The following is a 19,086-nucleotide window of genomic DNA, read 5'->3' as shown; positions in this document are numbered from 1 at the left end:
TCATGAATTAGGGAAGACCCTTAAATGCCATATTCCCACTATCCCAGGGACACGATCTGAGGATACTGTACTGACTCTAAATTGTAAACACAAGAACATTAGGGGATATGGTGTTACTCAACTGCCCCCCAGTGGCCCACGGGCTCCACAGCACTCTGCTGAGGAACAAAAATTCACTTACAAAAATTCACACCATCTTCCAGGGGCATTCCCTGATTCAGCTGCAAGGAACACAATTCAAAAGGGGAAACGGAAGAGAAAAATGCCTTGCTTATACAGACAGCATGTAAGAAAGGGATTAAGATTCTTGTTAAGAAAGATACTATATAAAATAAAGAACTGTCATACATAATGATTTGAAGACACCTACATGAGAGAAGGCAGTAAAGGATAGTTAAGAAACAATTATTCTTCTTTCTCCAGCATTTAAGCCTGCAGAAGGTTTACCTGCTTGGGATCTGCAGTGGCAGCTACTGGGGACTCCAGTTCTATAGTCACAGGCCCATCATTCTGGATATGTACTTGCATGTAGGCTCCAAACTTGCCATCTGAAATACCAATTAGGCACATTAGAAAAAAGGAAGATATCAAAACAATTACCAAAAAAACTCATTTAAGAGGCATAAAAATAACTGTATGGTTCTGGGCATTAAGCTATCAAAGAATATCAATAAACTACAAAGTATCCAGAGGAGGGCAACCAAAATGGTGAAAGTCTGTATCATATGAGCCTTTGTTGAAGAATCTGGGTGGGCATGGTGAGGCTGGAAAAGAAAAGACTCAAAAAAGACAAGAGATCTGCCTTCAAGTATGTCAAGCAGAGGAAGGATACAGCTTGTTCTCTTTGGCCATGGAAGGCAGAACTAGGAATTATAGGTTGTAGCAGCAAGCACCCCAAGCGTGCTCAGGGTGGCTGCCCATACAGGTTCTTGGATCTGCTTTGTTAAAGGAAAGCAACTCAAAATGGGTTAACAAGCTTACTTTAATCAGTCAGACATATATCGTTTACCTTGTTCAGGAGAAAAGGTCAGCACCCCGAACTTCAAAGTATACAGGCAGAATTATCAAGACAGAAACAGATCAAGTAGACAGCTTTCCAAACTGTCCAACCATTACATCCATACCCAGTCAACATCTGGGTTTTTCAAAGCCGGGGGGGGGCCCTGGACAATGGCTTCCCAGAAACAGATCAAATCACAGAACACTTCTCAAAGTGAGCCCCCAAAACAAAGCTACACTATAGCCTTCTCCTGGCTCAGAGAATGTAACAACCTTTTGGACCCACTGGCCAATCAAAAAGTATCTACTGAAAAACAAGCCTCCCACCCCAGGCTTCAGGTGCACTTTAGCCTAGGGGCAGGGAAGATCTTCCAAATTTGCATTCCCATTACATAGGTAAAAGGTACAAAGAGGTCAATTTAAACACAACATCAGGTAAAATTTCCTAACAATAACTGCCTTCCAAAAGTGGAATAGGATACTTCAAGAATTCCCCTCCTTAGAAGGCTTCAAGCAGAAACTGTCTTACCACAATGCTGTAGAGAGGATTCCTTTCACGAATGAATTAGACTAACTGGGTTGATGAGGTCCATTCTAACACTCAAACTCTGATGCTGTGACAAGGCAACCCTGGCTGGGAAGGTACCAGCAATTCAAGTGACCAGAAACAGCTTCAAACAGAAGGTGGCACTTTAGAAGATTTCTGAAATTAAGAGATTCTAAGGTGAGAAAGGGGAGGGGAGAAAGAAATGCTTCCAGATTGGGGGACAGCCAGGATAAAAATGCCAAGCTAGGAGATGGAGTGTTGTAAGTGATCAAGAACAAGATGGCAAGTTTGCCTGGACCTCAGTTTCCTGTGTTTCCTTATCAGCACAAGACTGTAAACTAGGGAATAGTGAAAGGTAGTGACTTAACCATCAGATAAATGCTGATATCTCAATGCTTGAGACAACAACGCCTCTCTCATCGTGGGCAATAGGTAACTTATGCCGTAGACCAGTTTTAATAACAGTTATTACTACCTGTCAGCCTCATTCCTTCCAATTCACCCTTTTCTCCAATTCACCCTTTCCTCTTAATCAGCAGAGACAAAGAAAAGTAGCAAGCTCTTCACAGACCAAATTCAGAAATAAGTCAAATCTTACCCAAAACATTGAAAAGATCACTGGCATAGGAGTCAAAGGACATAGGTCCCAAGTTCCACTGCCAACACAATACCCGTGTGACTAAGAGGTTTCCTCCACATGTAAAATCAGTGGGTTGTACTAGATGGTGTCTGAGGTCCCTTCCAGGTCATTCATTTATTCTATGACCATAAATTCTTAAAACATCTATACCTCTGGCATCTCTTACCAAAAATTAAGTTTCAGTTATTGGTATACAGAATAAACTCTGTTCATACTCGGATGGGTTTACACTAGGGATTTTTTAATAAAGGTGACTTTATGACTTTTTAGTTTTAAACAGTCATTCAAATAAATACAAGAGCTTCATTTTCATCCATGTCAGACTGACTGGGAAGGCATCAGCTGGAAAGGAAATAATGTATTTAACTGCCAGCTAAGATTAGGGCTATAATTAGTAACAAATTTCAAACACTTTTCTGGGGAACAAAATACAGGTGTAAAGGTATTATTTCCAACCTTGTCTATTCCTAGTATTCAAAATCACATGGCATGTCTTCTTTTCCTGCTTTTTTTTCTAAACTAAAAATAGAAATAGTAAGAGTTTACACCTTATGTTTTAAAATGCCTCAGAAGGTCTTGAAGTGCTGCTTCCAAAACGATCAAAACACAGAACATACTATAAAAATTTTATGTGTGAAAGATTGCCATAAAATGTCCTTAGATCCTGGAAAGCAGTGGTCTAGAAACTAATAACTGTCCACCCAATCAGTAAAAAAAAATGTTTTGAGTATGCACATAATCAATCCTATTTGCTTACTTATAAATTATACAATATGCTATGGAACTTATATACATTATAAAACTTATACAGAAAAAGTTAGGAAAGGATATTATAAAAATGAAATAAAACTTGATACTAAAGTCAATAGGAAGCTACTAGAATTTAATGAGTGAAAGATTGACATGGTCAGACCTGAGTTTTAGGAAAATCATTTTAGCAGTTCTGTGGAGATAAGATTGGAAAAAAGGAAAGATGTGACAAGGAGAATAATTATTCATTTTTAATTCTTGTTACACTGAACTTGACAAATATAAACAAATGTAAATATTTCCAAATACAAAGGGAAAAGACCATACGAAGCCACAAAATCCCCTTTAGGTAGAAGTTTGTTTGTTTGCTTTTTAATTTTTTAAGTATATAAGAACATAAAATCACAGATTTTGAAATTAAAAAGAATCTAAGTGCCCATCTCAGTCCATCCACTCTAGATGAAAGAAATATAGAAAAATAAAGAAATCCATTCTATAACATATATGAAAATTCAATTCAATAACTCAATAAACATTTATTATGGTCCAGGCCCTATGCTAAACACTGGGGATACAAATAAGAAAGACAATCTCTGCCCTCAAGGAGCTTACAATCTAATGGGGAAAGACAGTAGACAAATGGAAGCTATAAAGAGGGTAAGAGGGACCCAGAAAGTACCTATTTTGTTCTGTGGAGGTGAAACCAGCAAAAGAGAAGGAAAGTGGTATGAGATGAAAGTGGTCATCCCACCTCTACTTAAAAGACCAAGACCATCAAGGAGAGGAAATTCACAATTTCTTTTTAAAAAAAAAATTTTTTTTTAACTTTATTTCAGTGTAACTCAGGATATAAAACAACTACTCTGCCAGTCATCTTGACTTTTGTCTTGCCACTGGATTTTGATGACTCTGGAAGACAGTGAAGCTGACATCTTTGCGCAATTCTGCCTCACTTAAATCCAGGTCACCCATGAGTCAAGACAACTACTCTATACTCTGTACCTGCATGAAGTACAAATGTGGCAAGAGTTTGAGGGAGGAAAGATCCTTGGTCTTCTGAAAGCTTCTAGCTTCAAAAGAAGACACGTTCATTTCTAGGTTCTCTTCAGAAAGAGGTCCCTAGAGGGAGAGAAAAACTCTGGGAAAAAGACAACATGCAAAAAAGTCAGCCAGCAATGTGCTTGAATGTTACTTTGGCTCTGTTAAGCTTTGTCTTCCCAGAAACAGAAACAGCAAAGGATTTGGACTGGACACTGTGAGCTTCAACATGGAATGGGAACTGGACGAGGACCTGAAAGCTCCCTGCCTGTGAATCCAGGTGACAGTTGAGAATTCAGGCAAATGCTGGGACAAGGGAAGAGGAAGCATGGAATCTGGGGGCCAGCCTGAGTCAAGATGAAAAGACCTCTCCTTGTGTACTTAGTGCTGACTGACTAGATCATGATTTATTGTGAATTAGGGGTGGGAGAACTTTGTACTTTGTACCCTTAAGGATGATTGAAAGCTAGTCTCCAATCAAGAAGAAAGAAGACTTTCTGACTGACAAGATTAAGGTGATGTGACCTAGGGGTGGGAGACCTTTGTACTTTGTATCCCTTAAGGAGGATTGCTCCTCAAGGATGACTGAGTTAAGGACTTACTGAATGATATCTTTTATTTAAAACTATGTGGCCACTTTAGTGATAAGTTATATCATTGTGAAGCTGTACTTTGGTTTCTGTGAATGTTTTGCTTTAGTTTACTGCTGAATAAATAGAGAGTTCATTATACTATGTGATCAGAACCTTAGAGTCATTTACAGCAAGAGTCCTCTAGAGAGCTGCACATGCTTGGCATTACACCAAATAATAAGCATTCATTTTCTCTCCCACCCATCTTCCCTCAGGTTGAAAAAGAAAATCCTTGTAACAAATATGCACAGTCAAGCAAAACAAATCCCCACATTCATTGGCCATGCCCAAAAACATATGTCTTATTTTGCATCTGGATTCCATCCTTTCTGTGTCAAGAGTAGATTAGCATGCTGGAGCATGCTGGTCCTCTGGAACTGTCACTGGTCACTATATTTATCAGAGCTATTAAGTCTTTCAAAGTTGTTTGTATTTACAACATTGTTGTTATCATGGAAGTTGTTCTCCTGGGTACTCAACCACCTCTAGAGACTGCCCATTCTACTTCTGAACAGCTCTGACTGTTAGGAAGTTTCTTTCTTTACATCAAGCCTAAATTAGCCTCTTTACAACTTCTACTCATTGCTTCCAGTTCTGCCTTCTGGAGACAAAGAGATACAAGTCTAATTTCTTCCTCCATATGACAGCCCTTCAAATACTTAAAGACAGTTATCACATCTCCAAAGTCTTCACTTCTTCAGACTAAACATACCCAGTTCTATCTACCTAATATGGCATGGAACCAAGATCCTCCATCCTTCTGGTTGTCCTCTGGATACTCCCCAGTGTATCAATGTCTTTCTTAAGTCATGGTGCCCAGAATCAGATGAACACAGATGAAGTCTGACAGGGCAGACAGAGCACAGTGACATTATTCCTCCCAATTCCTAGAAGGATGTTTCTTTTAATGCAGCCCAAGATCTAGTTTTTTTGACTGTCAAATCACACTGCTGACTCATACTGAGCTTGCAGTACACTCAAACATCCAGATCTTTCTCAAACTACTGTCTAAGAATGCCTCCTTCATTTTATAGCTGTAAAGCTGATATTTTTAGCCAAGTGCAAGATTTTAGATTTATACTGTCGAATTTTATTTTATTAGGTTAAACCCAATGTTCCACCCTGTCAAGATCCTTTTAGATCCTGACTTTGTCATCTAGAGTATTGTCTCTCCCAGGTTTGTGTCATTTGCAAATTTGATAAGTATATCATCCATACCTTTATCAAAATCACTGATAAAAATGTTAAACAGCAAAGACCAGACACAGATTCCTGAAATTCTCCACTGGAGACCTGCCTTATAGACATCAAACCATGGGTTCAGCTATCCCACCAATCCTGAATCCATCTGATAAAATTTGAGATACTTTATCAAACCTTTTGCTAAAATCTAGGTAAACTATATAAACAGCATTTCTCTTCAACTAATAAAAAGAAGAGCTAACATTTATATAGTGCTTACTATGAGCCAGGCACAATGCTAAACTCTTTACAAATATTCTCATTTGATCCTCACAATGACCCTGGAGGAAGTTACTATTATTATTCCCATTATACAGATGAGAAAATTGAGGCAAAAAGAATTACACGACTTGCCCAGGGTCAAACAGCTAGTAAGCATCTGAGGATGGATTTGAACTCAGATCTTCCTGACTCCAAACCTTGTACCCTCTACCCACTATACCACCTAGCTGCTCTTTTTCTAACTTTATAATGCCTGGGGGAAGAGGTGGAGGAGGGAAGAAAGTTAGTCTGGCAAGACCTGCTCTTATGAAGCCATACTAGCTCTTTATAATTACTGCTTCCTTTTCCAAATGTTCACCACCCATCTTTAATCATCTGCTCTAAAATTTTCCTAGAAATCAATCAAAAGTTCACCAGACAATAGTTTGCAGAATCTTCTCTTCCTGTTTTTGAAAATTGGGACAACATTGGCTCTTCTCCAGTCTTATGGCTCCTATTCTATTTTGCACAATCTCCCTGACAACGACTCTGCAATCACCTCTTACAGTTCTTTCACATCCTGAAGATGTGGGTACCCTGGATAAGATGACTTGAATTCATCAAGGGCAGCAAAGTATTCTCTTACTGTGCCATTATTTACATCACATATCAACTCCCTGTTAGTCATTTTTGTTCTGTCATTTCCCATGTAAAGGTCATTTGCAGAAAAAAAAAAACTAGAAACAAACAAAATAATAATGAAATAACTCTGTCTTCTCTCAGTTTTCAGTTATCATCATCCCATCCACTCTAAGGAAATGTCCTACCCTTCTTAGATACTCCTTTTCCCAATAAAGCTTTAAAAAATATTTTTGTTGTTGGGGCGGCTAGGTGGCACAGTGAATAGAGCACCAGCCCTGGAGTCAGGAGGACCTGGGTTCCGGTCAGGCCTCAGACACTTAACACACACACACACACACACACACACACACACACACCTAGCCGTGTGACCTTGGGCAAGTCACTTAACCTCAACTGCCCTGGAAAAAGCAAAATATTTTATATATATATACATAGTTGCTGTGTTTAGCTTCCCTCGTCAGACTCAGCTTATTCTGAGCTTTAGCAAACCTAACATTATTTTTATAGAACTGTGCCCTTATATTGATTGTTACATGGCCTTCCTTCCATCTTATGTACATTTCTTTTTATACCTTAAGTCAGTTGATGAATTCCCTGTACATTCATACTTTGCATTCATTTCTAATAAATCCCATTTTTCCTCCTCAAAGAAATTGTTTCCCTTTGCTTCTTTTTCAGAATTTCAGTTTTGAGCATCTCTCATTCTCCCCTTGGCTGACTTTCCTTATAACATTTTATTCCATAGGTCCTCCCTTATATTTCCTCTAAACCCTCTGAAATCTGCTTTCCCAAAATCTAAGATATATATCGAACTATGCCTGGATATAACATGTTTAGTTATATAGCTCTCCTGAATTTTCTTCTGTATTCTACTGAGCATATGCTCTAGTCTAGTTCCATGAATCTCATTTAATCACTGAATAAAATAAAGAAAAATGTAAAACTAAAGTAAGAAAATAATACAACTAAAAAACCCCCATCAAAAAAGTACTCTAATAAAAATAAGATACAAGGACTGGGCCTGTAATGCCACTGGTACAGGGAATTCCAGAGTGAGGTGAGGAAATGCTTTCTACTAATGCAGGTCAGCACCTTCTCCAAAATTCATGTCTTACAGAGTCCCTGAGAGCACTAAGAAGTTAAGTGTCTGCCTAGCATCACACAACCAGCACTGTCAGAGGCCAGACTTGGCCCAAGTCTTCTGACTATGAAGCGCTCTCTCTAGCAACTATGCAAAATCAAAGGTAGAAAGATTCAATGTACAACAAAAATCTGTTGATTTTTTTACTAATTAGAAGGAAACATTAATGTTAGTTAAAAAGTCTTCTCTACCAATCAAGCAATTTAAATTTATTTTAGTCTCATTACTGAAAGAACAAAAAAAAAAAAAAAACAGGCCCTCCAAAGTGATAATCAAGGGGCATCTAGTGAATAGAGCACCAGCCCTGAAGTCGGGAAGACCTGAGTTCAATTATGGCCTCAGACACTTGACATTTACTAGCTGTGTGACCTTGGGCAAGTCACTTAACCCCAATTGCCTTGTCTTCCCCCTCCCAAAAAAAATAAGTGATAATTAAGTGATCCCAAGCAAAGATGCTACTAGGTCAATTCTGAAAAATGAAGAAGTCTAATTTTTTTATTCACTACATCCATTTCCAAACAAGGTATTATTATTACCAATATCTTCTCATTATATAACACTATAAGATAACTGTTAGCATTTTGTATTGAAGCCCTCAGAAAGATCAGATCCCAAAGTACTGGTAAAAAAGAACATAAGGTAATGTACAGACCTTATTCTCTTGGGGTGCATGGTGCCCCAAAGTGTATCTATACCCTGTACACACACATACAGTCACAGTTATAGAGGGAATGGTCTAACTCAGTAAAGCACCAAAAACATTCACAATGTCATTCTAGCAAATTTACTTTCGAACAACAAAGTCCTGTTTTCCAAGAGATAGCTGATATTGCAATAGATAGAGCACTGAGCATCAGAATGTGAGTTCAAATCTAGCCCCAGACACTGACTAGCTGTGTGATCCTGGGCACACTGTTAAACCTGTTTGCCTGTTTCCAACTGTAAAGTAGGGATAATAGCACCTACCTTGAAGGGATATTGTGAGGATCAAAAAACATCTTTTTAAAGCTCTTAGCACAGTGCCTAGAGCATAGTAAGCACTTAATAAATGCTTTTTACCTTCCTTCTTTCCAAGTCATTGTCATTAAATCTATGTTAACATGAGTATTTCAAGTTCTCCCATCCCCAATTAAGGAAAAAAAAAAAATGAGCTGTTCTAAGTCCTGACACCTTTATCAAGTGAAAACAGCTCACTGATTGAGTTACAGATGCAATCAATCCATCTTATGAGTAAAGTAAGTGTGAATAATTCCTAAATACCTTTACTGAATCAATCAAAGGTATAAACTAGGATCTGAGTAGCAAACCATTTGGGCCATTAAATGAAATCAGATAGCATAAAGTACTGGGACTGACTGAATTAGATATTCCTCTGGGGCTTTGTATATCAGAGATGGAAATTCTAGAAAGAGCTCTATTTCAGAGACTGCTTCAGAAGTCATGCTTCATTAAGAAAAAACCCCATAAGGTCTTAAAATATCTGCATAAAAGGTCATACAGGAACATAATTTCTCCACAAACACTTCAGTAAAGTTCCAAAAATGGTTCAGCAGCCAGGACCTAAAGCAAGCATAATCTCTGCCCTGGACTCTCAGCACAGCAAAGGACAGAGCCAGACCTCCGCAGGACTTTCTCTGGAGCTAAAGGCACCACAGCAGTCTATTCCAACACCATAAACCTACAAATGAAGTCTCTCAGAGTTGTAACAATTGACTCCCAAGGATTTTCTCTGCCATGACATCAGAGCCCTCTTCACTCAAGGAGCTCACTCTGCTCCTGGATCACTTCTCACTTTAGAAGGTACCCTCCTGCCCCGAAGCCTCTCCCTGTGATTGGCTGGTTCCTCCCCAAATCTGCACTTTAAGAGGGCCCAGGTCAGCCAAGTGTTCATTCTTCTCCAGGCTGCACTACTGACTCTCTGCCCCGTCCCTGCTCCAGTAGTTTCAAGCCACCACAACTGCTCCACAAATGTCAGCTCCTTGAGGGCAGAGTGTCCTTCCTGCTTCGATCTGTATTCCCAATCTTTAACACAGTGCATGGTGTCAAACAAATTGAGACTAAATAATTTAATCCTAAAGAATCAATGAGGAGCAGCTAGGTGGCGCAGTGAATAGAGCAACAGCCCTGGAGTCGGGAACACCCAAGTCGAAATCCCGCCTCAGACACTTGACACACTTTCTAGCTGTGTGACCTTGGGCAAGTCACTTAACCCCAACTGCCTTGCCTTCCCCCCTCAAAAAAAAAAAAAAACGGAATCCATGAATCAAAGAAGAAATCCCAAAAAGAATAAACAATTTCATCAACAAAAACTCTCAACAATGATACATATCAAAATTTCTGTGATATAACCAAAGCAATCCTTGGAGGAAAACTTCTCTCTCTAATAACTTTCATCAACCAGGAAGAACAAGAAGGATATACAAGTATAAGCATTTACAGATAAGCATTTTACAATTATTATCTCATTTGATCATCACAATAAAGATAGGTGCTATCATTATGTCTAATTTACAGATGAAGATACTGAGGCAGAGAGAGGTTAAGTGCCTTGCCCAGGGTCACACAGCTCAACACTACATTTGAACTCAGTTATTCCTTACTCAAGGCCCAGAGCCTAAAGAGAGAAAGAACAGATAAATGAATTTAGCATTCAACTTTAAAAAACTAGAAAAGCAATAAATCTTTAAAAAGCAACTAAAACAAAAATCCTGAAAATTAAAGAAAAATGTACAAATCTGAAAATTTTTTAAATTGTTGGATGACAAGATTAGGACTTGCTTTTTGAAAAACTAACAAAAAACAATAAAATATACAAGCCATTAGTTAATTTACATTGCAAGCACTGTGTTTGGCACTGGATGCAAAACAAAAATTAAACAGGGGCAGCTAGGTGGCACAGTGAATAGAGTAAGAGCCCTGGAGTCAGGAGGACCTGAGTTCAAATATGGCCTCAGACACTTAACACTTACTAGCCATGTGACCTTGGGCAAGTCACTTAACCCCAATTGCCCTACCTTCCCCACTCCAAAAAGCAAAAGCAAAAAAAAAAAAGGAAAAATTAAATACTTACCCCCATTAAAGAGTTCACATTCTATAATCTAACAGAAAATCACATTACCTTTTGTAGTTGCCACAGTCACCCTGTGCCTTCACCTTGAGGTTACAACTCTCTAAAACCCTCAGATTTTTTCCATGTAATTTGCTGTCTAGCCATGCCAAGTCACTTTGTACTTCCAAAGTCAATTTTTGAACCAAACTATAGAATTTTCCTTTATCTCTTAAATTTCATCTTATTAGATCCAGTTAATCATTACATGTGACCTTAAATTAGCAAGAGGAAAACCTCAGCACACAGGTCAGATCTTCTATGAATAATTTCTGGAAGGAAATAGACAAGTATTGCACAGAATGAGAAGGCTGTGATGTGCACCAAAAGAGGGAACACTTTTAAAGTCAGAGCCACAAAAGAACTTCAGTGTTGACTGAGCCCTGCTTAGAGCTTGTGGCATCTGCATTATATCTTCCAAAACATCAACTACTTCTCCCAGCTTTTAATACACTGCAAATCTGACAAGCATGACCTCTATGTCTTTACCCAAATCACTGAAAAAAAAATGTTAAATATCACAAAGCAGCACTCACAGGATACTTCCCTCCAAATTAACACATTGATAAGAACTCTTTGTATACAGCCATTGAATCTTGTCCACAAGGTACCATGAAACATTTCTGTCCACATTTGTTGAAAACTAGGAATATATTTATTATGTATACAGTTTTTTTCTGGTAACGAATCAATTTATTAATTCCATTAAAAAAGGAAATGTGGTTAGTCTGTCATGACCAACTCTTGATAAAGCCAGTTCTTACTAGTTACCATTTCCTTTCAAAATATTCATAAATCACCCTTTTAATAATAAGTTTTATATTTTGCCAGGTATCAAAGCTAAGCTCCCTAGCCTGAAGATTATATGCTTTGCTCCCTTTTTCTGAAATATCAAACATTTGCCTACTTTTGTCAGTCAATAAACATTTATGAAACACTCAATACATGCTAGACACTGTGCTAAGTAAGCACTAAAGATACAAAGAAAGGCAAAAGACAGTCCCTGATCTCAAGGAGTTTATAGTTACTAATGAAAGAGACAACAGGCAAATATCATATACAGGATAAAATGGTGATAACAGAAGGCAGGCTCTAGAATTGAGGAGGATCAGGAAACACTTCAAGTAGAAGGAAGTCAATAAAGCCAAGAGATGGAGAAAAGGAGGGAGAGAATTTCAAGTTTGGGGGACAACCAACGAAAATGTCCATAGTGGAGAGATGGAGTGTATTTGTTCCAGAAAGAACAAGGAGGCCAATGTTACTAGATCACAGAAGATATAGGGGGAAAGAAGGATGTAAGGGGACAGCTAGGTGGCACAGTGAAGAGAGCACTGGCCCTGGAGTCAGGAGGACCCGAGTTCAAATAAGACTAAAAAACTAGCTGTGTGACCTTGGACAAGTCATTTAACCCCAATTGCCCTACCTTCCCCCCTCCAAAAAATAAAAAGGATGTAAGAAGAAATGGAAACCTGGAGGGGGGAAGAGTAGATTATAAAGGACTTTGAGCAACAAAAAGACGATTTTATATTTGAACCTAGAGGTGATAGAGAGCCAATAAAGTTTACTGAGTAGACATGGTGAGAGTTATACTTTAAGAAGATGACTTTGATAGAAGACAGATAGGTATGGGAAAAGATTTGAAGCAGAGAGACTAACTGGAATGCTATTGCAATACTCCTGGCATAAATGATAAGTGGTGGTAGTGTCTGTGGAGAGAAAAATGGCATTTGGGGAAGATGCTATAAAGGTAAAATCAACAGAATCTGGTAACAGATTAGATATGGTGTTAGAGAGAGTAGGGAGTTGAGCTCAGGTGACTGGGGGGATAGCTGTAATCTTGACTAATATGGAAATCAGAAAGTGGGGAGGGTTTTGGGAGAAAGATAATGAGTTCATTTTGGGACATATTAACTTTAAGATGGCAAAAGGAAATCCAGTAGAAGATGTCTAATAAAGAGTTAGAGATAGAAGACTGGAGGCGAGCAGAGAAGTTAGGTTTGGCTTAGTATATTTAAGGATCATCAGCATAGAAATGCATTCAACTGAATTAATGTTATTTGACTGGCTATATATTTTTGGAGGGTTATGTTTTAAAACCATGATAGTTTTATGTTAATATGATCATAATTTCTTGCATTATGATTTTGGGAAACCACTGTATAAGAAATGCTATTGGGGCGGCTAGGTGGTGCAGTAAGTAAGAGTGCCGGCCCTGGAGTCAGGAGGACCCAGGATTGGATCCAGCCTCAGATATTAACACCCACACAAAAAAACTAGCCATGTAACCTTGGGCAAGTTACTTAACCCCAACTGCTTTAAAAAAAAAATGCTACTGATATGAGATGAAGAGATCAGTAGGATGTGCAAGGATGTGGTCTAGAGGCACATATTATTTGATTTAGGATCAAAGGAGGTACTATGATGGGATAATTTCTGACTTAATTTTCTTATTGACACTTAAGATAGGCAGGTCATATGCTAGCTAAGGTCTGTATAATCAAGTTTATCAACCACAGGACTTATGTTAACCAGTTCGTTTCCTATTTTAATTGATATAGATATTTGTTTTCTACTATCTGTTCTCTGATTTGTTAATCATCTTCTCTTATTTGCTCTTTTAAAGTCCACTGTACGGCTGCAGAGCCCACAAAATGACACAGAGAAGCTAACCTCCCACTGAGGACAGCCCAGCAGGCCGGCAGGAATCGGCCAGCGCAGAGCTCTGGGAGCCAAGCCCAGCCCCATGCCGAGGCTTTAGCCCCAGGGCGGGCCTGACCAGCCAAGCCAGAGGGACTCCAGATCAGCAGCATCTGTGACCATTTCCAGATTTATCAACACATAGACACAAAGGACAAAGTGAGAGGTTAGTACAGTCTGGGCTTTGGGACCAGGAAGTAGGAGTGCGTGGCTCTTACCCCCAGGGCGAAAAGCCCCTGAGACACCCAGCACAGCCAGCCAGTCCCACGTGGCGGCTTCAGCTCTTGGCCTGCAGAGTGTAGGGGGACCAAGCACCAGTCTGAGGGGTAATCGCTCTTGCTTTAACCTGCTTGGATCTGGATTGCATTCTAGGGTGGAGGTTCTGGAGTGTGTGTCCAGCCTGCCAGAGCGTGTGGAGACCTCAGAGAGGGCACCCATCTAATACCTCCAGCAGCTGAGAAAACCCCAGCGTTTGGGACAAAAGCTCCCCTGTCTGGTGGCAGAGTCCTACTGTGGCAAAAAGCCCAAAAGTCATGTAATTGAGTGGCAAAATGAGCAGGCAAAGGAAACAAAGCAGACAGAAGATTCCAACAATACACTCCTATTTTGGGGACAAAAAGGAGCAAAGCATGGAACAGGAGGAAAGCAGTGAAGTCAGAACTCCTGCACCAAAAGCTTCAAAGGAAAATACAAGCTGGTTACAGGCCACAGAGGACCTTAAGAAAGATTTTGAAAACCAAATAAGAGAAGTGGAGGAAAAATTGGGAAGAGAAATGAGAACAATGCAAGAAAATTATGAAATGAGAGTCAACAGCCTGACTGAGGAAAATAATACCTTAAAAAACAGACTGAATCAAATGGCAAAGGAGGCCCAAAAAGGCAATGAGGAGAAGAATGCCTTAAAAAGACAAATTTGCCTAATGGAAAGTGAATCTCAAAAACTCAATGAGGAGAATCATTGCTTCAGAATTAGATTGGAGCAAATGGAAGCTAATGACTTCATGAGAAATCAAGATGCTGTTAAACAGATCCAAACAAATGAAAGAATAGAAGGCAGTGTGAAATATCTCATGGGAAAAACCATTGACCTGGAAAATAGATCCAGGAAAGATAATTTAAAAATTATTGGACTGCCTGAAAGCCATGATCAAAGTAAGAACCTAGAAATCATCCTCCAGGAAGTTCTCAAAGAAAACTGCCCTGATGTTTTAGTACCAGAGGGCAAAACAGAGGTTGAAAGAATCCACCGATCACCTCCTGAAAAAGATCCCAAAAAGAAAACTCCTAGGAATATTATAGCCAGGTTCCAGAATTCCCAGATTAAGGAGAGAATATTACAAGCAGACAGGAAGAAACAATTTGAATATTGTGGAAACACAATCAGGATAACCCAGGATCTGGCAGCTTCTACACTGAGGGATCAAAGGGCTTGGAATATGATATTCCGGAGGGCAAAGGAGGTGGGATTAAAACCAAGAGTCACCTACCCAGCAAAACTGAGTATCATGTTTCAGGGGGAAATATGGTCATTCAGTGGAATAGAGGACTTTCAAGCATTCTTGCTGAAAAAACCAGAGTTGAATAGAAAATTTGACATTCAGATACAAGAAACAAGAGCAGCATGAGAAGGTAAACAGGTAAAAGGAATCATAAGGAATTTATCAAAGTTGAACTATTAACATTCCTACATGGAAAAACAATCGTAATTTATGAAACTTTTCTCGGTAGTTGAAGGGATTAGAAATATATATATTTGTCTATATATGAGGGTATATGGGCATATGAATACATATGTGAATGTGTGTATATATGTTTACAGGTATACATAGATAGAGGGCACAGGTCCAATTTAACAGGAAGGAATGATACTTAAAAGGTGAAATTAAGAGGTGAGAGAGGAATATAATGAGAGGAGATGAGGAGAGACAGATTGGGGTAAACTATCTCATACAGAAGAGGCAAGGGAAAATGGTTACAATGGAGGGGAAGAATAGGAAGGCAAAAGGGAATGGGTCAACCTTATTCCCATTGAATTTGGCTTGAGGAGGGAGTGAAATACACACTAAATAGGGTATCTCACCCTCCAGGAGAATAGGGGGGAAGGGGATAAGAGGGGGGATGACAGAAGGGAGGGTAGGCTGGGGGGGAGGGAGATTGGAAGCACTCACTTTTGAAAATAGATAGGATCAAAGTGGAGAGTAAAGCAGGTGAGAGGTGGGATGGGAGGGAGGGAAGTGTAATCAGTCTTTTACAATGTATCTACTATGTTATTGTTTTGCATTAGCCACACATGTGCAACCTATATCTTCCCAGTAGGGGTGGGTGATGGGGAAGGAAGGGAATGAATCTGGAATTGAAAGTTCTGAAATCAAATATTCAAATATGTATATGTGTGTATGTATATATATATATATATATATACATATATATATATACTATTATTAATACCATCTTACATGTAATTGGGAAATGGGATGTGCAGGCACTGAGGCATCCACTGGAAAAGTGGAAAGGGGTATGGGGGAAAATGTGGGAGAGAGCAGACTGGAGGAGGGGATATCCTGTGGGACTGCTATTTTGGGGCGGTGGGTGGGGGAGAAATGGGGAGAAAATTTGAAACTCAAAATCTGGCGGAAATGGATGATGTAAATCAGAAGTTAATAAAGCATTAAAAATAAATAAATAAATAAAGTCCACTGTACCCTTCCTGCTTATGTAACCAAAACCTATATAAGGTTGTAGAAACTGAAGCTCTAGGCTCACCACCTTATTGTTAAGCGATGCCTGCACTCTGAGTATAATAATTTTCCCTATCTCTACATTGTTTATTACATGACTGGCAGTAGTTCTTATCAATGGATCTTCAAGCAATCATTATCACAGAGTTGATTCAAATATATAAGAACAAAAACCATTCCCCAAACGATAAATGGGTAACAGGATCTGAGCAAGTAGTTGTCATTAGGAAAAAGAAAAAAAAGCCTCTATGTACTAAAATATTTATAGCAACTCTCTTTGTGGTAGCAAGAAACTAGATTTTAAGGGGATGTCCACCAATTTAGAAATGGCTAAACAAGTTGTGGCATATAATTGTGATGGAATACTACTGTGCTATAAGAAATAATGAGTTGGTTGATTTTAGAAAAACATGGAAAGACTTGCATGCAATAACAAACAGTGAAATGTGCAGAACTAAGAACAGTGTATGCAGTAACAGTAATATTGTTTGAATAACTGTGAACACCAACTAAGTTACTCTGAATACTGAAAATATTCAAATCAACTACAAAGGACCTATGAAGAACGACGCCATCCACCTCCAGAAAAAGAACTGAAAAACAGAAGTGTGCATAGTATGGTTTTACAGATATAGATATGTGTGCATGTGTATGCATGCGTGTGTGTGTGTGTGTGTATGTATGAAATAGTGGCCTTCTCTACTGTGGAGTGTGAAGGGAAGGAAGGAGACAGTTTGGAACTTAAAAATGTAACCAAAAATTTTTAAAAAAAGAAAAACCAAACTATCAACAAACATGTGAAAAATGTTCCAAATCAATAAGAGAAATTCACACTTTAAAAAAAAAATCATACCTCAAACAAATGAGATTTGCAAAGCAACTCTCCAAAAATGATAATTATAGAGATTTTATGAAAACAAGCATACTGTTATATTTCAGTTGAAACTGAATTGGTCCAGCCATTCTGGAAAGCAATTTGGAACTATGTCCCAAAAGTCACTAAACTGTACTAACTCTTTGATCCAACTATACCACTACCAGATCTACATAACCAAAAAGAACAAAGAAAGAGGAAAAGGACCCAAATGTACAAAAAATGTAATTAGAGGATATTTTTGTGGTAACAAAGAACTGGAAACTAAGGTGACTCCCCTCTCCTAGGGAATGGCTAAGTAAAGTACAATATATGTATATAACAGAATATTATTGAGCTGTAAGAAATGACAAAGGGGAGAAATCTGGGAAGACCAACACTAACTGATGCATGTTAAAGTGAGCAGAATCAGAACAAATTCTATAGCAACACATTACAAAGAAAAACAACTTTTAAAGGCTTATGAACTCTGATTAATGCAATAACCAGTAATGATTAAAGAGGACTGATAATAAAACATTCTTCCTGCCTCTTGACAGAGAGAGACAAAGGATTCAAGATTCAGAATAATAAAAATATTTTTGCGAAGAGTAAAATGTGGCAAGTTGATTTGCTTAACTATACATAACCTAGGCAGCCAGATTGGTGTACAATGGATCTGAAGCCCTGAACACTGGAGTTTAAATCCAATCTCAAATACTATGTGACCATGCACTTAACCTCTGTCTGTCCTCAGTTTCCTCACCTGTAAAATGAGTATAATAATAAAACCTACCTCTCAGGGTTTCTGTGAGAATCAAATGAGATAATATTTGTGTTCTGCAAACCTTAAAGCACTGTATAAATGCTACTTTTTTAACAAGAGCTGTTTTTTTCCAGTGGAAGGTTGGTAGTGGTAAAAGGAATAAGTTAGCAAAAAAAAGGAAAGAAAGAAAAACCACTAAGGTATTTTTTTAATGCAAAGAAGAAAATGGAAGAACTAGATGTGTGACCTTGGGCAAGTCATTTAACCCCAACTTCCCTCCAAAAAGCAAAAGAAGAAGAAGAAGAAAATGGAAGAAAGGCCAAAAAGAAACAAAGATAAATGGAATAGCCTTAAAAACTACCAGGTGAATATACACATCCTGAAAAGGAAAAAGAAGTTGTACATAATAGAGATCTACAGTTTCTTATACAATCCTCTTTTTTCCTTCTACTACATAAATGGAAATGTCCATTTTATGCAGTCTTTATTAAGTTCAGAAGTTTTTTAAATAGTAAAAAATGTGCAGATAGAAATAAAATTAGCTTAAATAAATGGAAAATTTGGTTTAGAAATTATTTTAGACAAAACTCCACTTTTAAAATTAAGAAAATGAATCAATCCTTTCTCTCAGATGTGAATGTATAAAAAAACAAGTAAAAGAAAGGCATCAATGTGATGTAGTGGATAGAGCCAGTCATGGTGCCAGGAATTCCTATGCTCAAGTCCCACCATTGACATCTACTTGCTGCGTGATCCTGGGTATGTCACTTACAACGCTCAGTGTTCTAGACAATCTTCCAAGATTATTAGTTCGAATGAAGGTGCTGACCTGCACTGTTAGAGAGAGTTCCCCATATTAATGAAATTGTACAGTTGCTATCTTTATAAGTAAAATAAATAAATAAAAGGAAATCTTTTTCCTTATCTATAAAATGAGGGCATTGGATTAGATGCCTTCAAAGCTCTCTTTCAGCTAGAAATCCATGGCACTGTGATTTAATATTTTAAAATAAAGGTTCATTTATAAAAGGAGGAGCCTTGAAAAGGAAAATCAAATTTATTCAAAGTTAGTTAAAAACAAAGATGCTGAAATA

At 38.3% G+C, this 19,086-nt stretch overlaps 1 protein-coding gene across 1 annotated transcript in view; it reads right to left on the bottom strand.

Annotated features, from left to right (window-relative positions):
• DTD1 (D-aminoacyl-tRNA deacylase 1) overlaps positions 1-19,086 on the bottom strand; it is a 254,173-nt gene that overhangs the window by 203,982 nt on the left and 31,105 nt on the right. Inside the window, exon 4 of the mRNA XM_069075478.1 lies at positions 448-548. Coding sequence (XP_068931579.1) covers positions 448-548 — 101 coding nt within the window. The remainder of the gene's footprint in view (positions 1-447; positions 549-19,086) is intronic.

This window comes from Petaurus breviceps, unplaced genomic scaffold (assembly GCF_028583685.1).
Source record: "Petaurus breviceps papuanus isolate PSGF00001 unplaced genomic scaffold, PetGlider_PUasm1.0 90919, whole genome shotgun sequence".
Taxonomy (NCBI): domain Eukaryota; kingdom Metazoa; phylum Chordata; class Mammalia; order Diprotodontia; family Petauridae; genus Petaurus; species Petaurus breviceps.
This window is presented reverse-complemented; position numbering and strand designations above follow the sequence as displayed.